Source organism: Trypanosoma grayi (genome assembly GCF_000691245.1).
Source record: "Trypanosoma grayi strain ANR4 Tgr_1237_V1, whole genome shotgun sequence".
In the NCBI taxonomy this organism is placed as follows: Eukaryota; Euglenozoa; class Kinetoplastea; order Trypanosomatida; family Trypanosomatidae; genus Trypanosoma; species Trypanosoma grayi.
In genome coordinates this window covers 1-4,272 of record NW_008826856.1, presented here as the reverse complement: position 1 = coordinate 4,272, position 4,272 = coordinate 1, and the positions used below count along the sequence as shown (strand labels likewise).

Sequence of the window (4,272 nt, the reverse complement as noted above, 5' to 3'; positions counted from 1 at the left end):
CAGCAGCAGGCGGACGGCGGGGACGCCGCGGCGCCAACCGCCTCCGTTGCGGCGGCAGAGGAGTACACCACCCGTGTGGCCGCGAAGGCTGCGCAGGATCTCAACCAACAGCAGCGGGCGCAAATAAATAGGGCAGCCAGCCCCGTCAAGCCGAAACCCGACTTCACCGTCTCGCATCGTGAACTGCTAGGCCGCTGCTGGGACTCGCGCAATGCGGAGCAGCTTCCCATCTCGCTCGTGTGCAACGCTGTGCCGGGTCTGCAGGAGGCCGTAATGAATCCCAGTGTTGGGCACACCTCCACACAGAACGATGGAGGCTCGCCCTCATTAATGCTCTCTTCACCAGAACTCCCCACAGGACAAACAGCGAGTCCATTTGAAACTAATCTTAAGCGATCATTCGGCAGTAAGCATACTATGCAACGTCGCTCGCATTGGGTTTCCCTTGTTGGCTCCGCCCAACCGACAACAACAGCAGCAACAACCCGGCATGAGGGGAAGAAGGAGCAGCAACAGCGGCGGTGTGGCGATGGGAACGACAGGGAGAAACAGCTTCTGCTGGACGTGGAATTTGCGGGCGCTAAAGATGTCTTCGCGTTGCGTCTCTCTGAAGAGCAGTCGGAAGAAAGAAGCGCGTCGTTCCTGCGAAAGCGGAAGATGTACGTTAGCCAGGGTGTGCAGGTGCATCGCTGGAACCGCGTGGAGTTCTTCTCCCCAAATATCCACACCTTCGCCCTCGCTGTGGCGCAGACGCAACCGCTTTCCATCGGATCCTCTTTCACGAGTGCATTCAACTTGTCCTTTTCCTGTGCGCGGCAAGAGCCAAGCCAGATCTGCTCCGCGAGGTCCGTGAACAACAACAACAACAATGTGTCGGCGCCAGTACTCCTGACAGAGAGTTTCTCCTCCAACGCCTCCCGCTCACTGCTGCAAAGCCACTCTCCCGTTGATGTGCCGCCGCACTTCCCCGAGAGCAGTCTCTACTGCCACTGCCTTGCATTACCAGCACACCGTATACAGGAGCTGCAGGGGGCGGCGGAGTCGAGGCTGCTTTCATCGCCGCTCTCGCTCTTTACCTCCACGCATGACGTGGTAAATGTCTTCGAGCGGCACGCTGGCTCCCCCGACGCGCCACCTCTGCAGCAGCCGCATATTGGGGCGAACGCGTCGCACCACGCCACCCTCATCACACCCGCAGCGGCCAACCCCACCACTGACGCGCAGAAGAAAAATAACAACGCAACGCCCTTTTCAGTGGAGAGTGCGCCAACAGCCACGATGGCCGTCTCGCCGCACCAAGATAATCTGCGCGGGCAGGGGTCAGGTCACATGGGGCCGCTTAGTGCAAGCAACCACGACCCTGCCTCGCCGCTGGGCCAAGGTTCAACAGCACAAAGATGGCCGCAGTTCTCAATGGCGGAGGCCCCATATTCAAAGACGGTGGTTGCGAGCATCATCACCAGCTGCTTTGATGTTTCAATTGATCCGTTTCAGTGGCGCGAAGCCAATTTCAACCGTACGACGATTAGCTACAGCAGCTCAAAGCCCTCAATTCGCCGGCGATTCGGTGAGGGTGTCGTGACACGCGTCATGTACGGTGGGGTGTGCATCGTCATGTGCTCTAATGCAGAAGCGGTGCGGGAGCTGGAGAAGGCACTCCACGTGGCGAAGTGGAGCACGACGAAGACGGCCAAGGCGATGACCGAGGATGTAAAAAAGGTCCTCCGTGGAGGTGATAGCAACCATAATAGCAATAGCAGCGAGCCCATGTCGCCCAGTGTATGTAGCCCCTCTGCAATGTACTGCGTTTTGCAATGTGTGGGTGGAATGGACATCGACAGCGAGTCTGAATCCGTGCAGCAGGGTAAAACTACGCATTCGGATGGGCTGTGCAACTGCACAACACGCACAGCTCTGACGCCATGGGTCAATTTAAGAACAATGACAAGAATTGCACGCATGTGGGCCCTGCACTTAGTGAGCAACCCAGAGCTTGCGGAGCCACTTGCTGTCTACGTGCAGAGGTTCGATGGTATTCTCCCTGCGCTGCATTTGGCAGTTGCCGTGGACTATCAGCTCTATCAGATAGTAACAGACTCCGAAGATGAAGTCGATGTTGATGGCGATGGCGACGCCGGCATCACTGCGTGTGAGCCCGTTGTGAGTGTGGTGGGGGGCCGCAGGCGCTCATTTTATTCAAGAGAAAGGAGCCCTGGTAGCTGGAACGCCAGTTTGATACGCTTAGAGACTGCAAGCACAGGAACGAACTGCATGCCCGTTCCAATGGTGCTGTACACTGGCCGTGCATTGACGCAATCCATCGAAGGCGATTGGGCGCTGTCCACAACCACACAGGATAGCTACATTTTTAACTACTCCGCTGGCTCCGATGTGATTGTCGCAGATAGCGTGGCGGCGTCAGAGAAGCAGGTGAGTCAATACCCAAGAACAACAACGACGACGACAACAGTGGCGCGGCCAGGTGTTGCTATGGCGAAAGGTCGTGCAAACCCGAAATTGAGGGAAATCATTTCTACCACCAAGTCAACCAAGTGGCCTGGCAACAAGGTGGCGGTGCGGCGCAAACAATCTCCCGGCACCGTACCACACTTCGCCAGAAGGACAGTACGGCCGACTGGGGAGGAGCCGAGGACGTGTGACCCACAACAGCAGAAGAAGCAGCAAGAACAGCATCAACTGCCTCCCCCCAATGAAGATGAGACACTCTGGGAGCGTGCCATGCTGGAGGTGAGGGCGCTGGACACTGAGTTTCAGGACGTCCTAAACAGCTGTCGTGAAGCAGAAGAGGAACTTCAACAGTGTGTAAGCACCCTGCAAAATCTACAGCGTGCCTTTCTACCCCTTTCGCTGATGAACTCTATTGAACCGACCTGTGCATATCTACAGACAATGCTTGAGGAACCAGCGGAGTTGCCGGAGCGGTGCGGACACTTTAATAGCCCCGATTGGCTCCCATGTCTCGCCGCCGTTCTGACAAACCCAAAGAACTCACTCCACTCCATAGAGATCTCGTGGGTTTTGACGATTCCATCGCTCCCGAAGCTTGGTATGCTGGCAGGTCTCTTGTTTCACGAGCATGCCATGCTCTCACTCCGAAGGCTCTCCATTCGCCTCGACAATCTCTGCGGGAGCGCTCAGGAAGACAGTATTGACTCTCCGAAACTGAACAAGCAAAAGCCGAAACTTGGTTCACGCTTGCGGCGCAAAAAGGATCTGGGGAAGGAGCGAAATTTTCCCGACGCGCACCATGTCATGATGGGTGGGTGCACCAACGGTCCGCCCCTGATTGTAAACGCGTTCCAAATGAAAGGTATTCTGCTTGCACTGACAGACGCCGTCGTGCGCAATGTCCGGGAGTTGCACTTCACGCTGCACCTGAAGGAGTTCCCCCGGGGAGATGCGGAGGAGGAGGAAGAGGAGGAGTCGCCGATGTTCCATCGTTTTTTGCGTGCAGTCGGGAATCACAAGAGCAGTAGGAGGGTAACTCAACCCCCCGATAAAATCAAAGAGTCACTGAATAAAAAAGACTCCGTTTCGTGGTCAGATCTACCCGCGCATGCAGCGGGTGAAAGTGGTGGATTTGATGATGATTATGGAGACGAGATTGAGCAGGCATGGCACGATGCAGAGTGCCGGCCGTATTCCATCTTACTACGCCACCGCGAGCTGCAGTCACCGTACCGGCCGACGTCATACTGGAACTCATCGCACTACGACCTGGCGGAGCAGCCTAGCAACAGCCCCACAGTAGGCACAGCGCCGTGGGTGTACGGGCTGCGCTCGCACCACGTCGAGACGGCGTTGCTCTGCCGGGCACAGGCGCAGATATGGGCAAAGGCAGCCCCCATCTTTGACGCATTGCAGAGTTCTATCATGCTTCCCGGCCAGTCGAGTGAAGGCAGCTGCGGTAGCAACCAAGCATGTGAGGGCAGCAGAGTCAACAGAAGTGAGATTGTCCTCCTGCGGTAAGTAGAGTATCGTAACATGATGCAGGAAGACTGGGAACACAAAAACAGAGAGAAACCAACGTAAAGACGGATAGAGGAAATGTGGAGATACGCAAAAGAGAAATGCAAAAGACAAAAAAAAAGGGAGGATTTCATTCAGTAGCCGAATTCGGTAGCGTCAAGGATGTCTACCGGGTGCTGTTGCCCCCCATCCCTCCTTTTTTTCGTGTGGTTCTTCCCCCAGATTGTGTTAAACCTCCTTTATTTGGCGGGGTACGACAGATCTCCCTCTCTCTCTCTCTCT

General features: G+C 56.0%; 1 protein-coding gene across 1 annotated transcript; it reads left to right on the top strand.

Annotated features, from left to right (window-relative positions):
• Positions 1-417: 417 nt before the first annotated feature.
• DQ04_12371000 (hypothetical protein) lies at positions 418-3,990 on the top strand (the record flags this gene model as incomplete). Its single annotated transcript, XM_009316733.1, has 1 exon — positions 418-3,990. One exon carries the CDS (start codon positions 418-420, stop codon positions 3,988-3,990), a length of 3,573 nt encoding a protein of 1,190 aa, XP_009315008.1.
• Between the last annotated feature and the right edge of the window lie 282 nt (positions 3,991-4,272).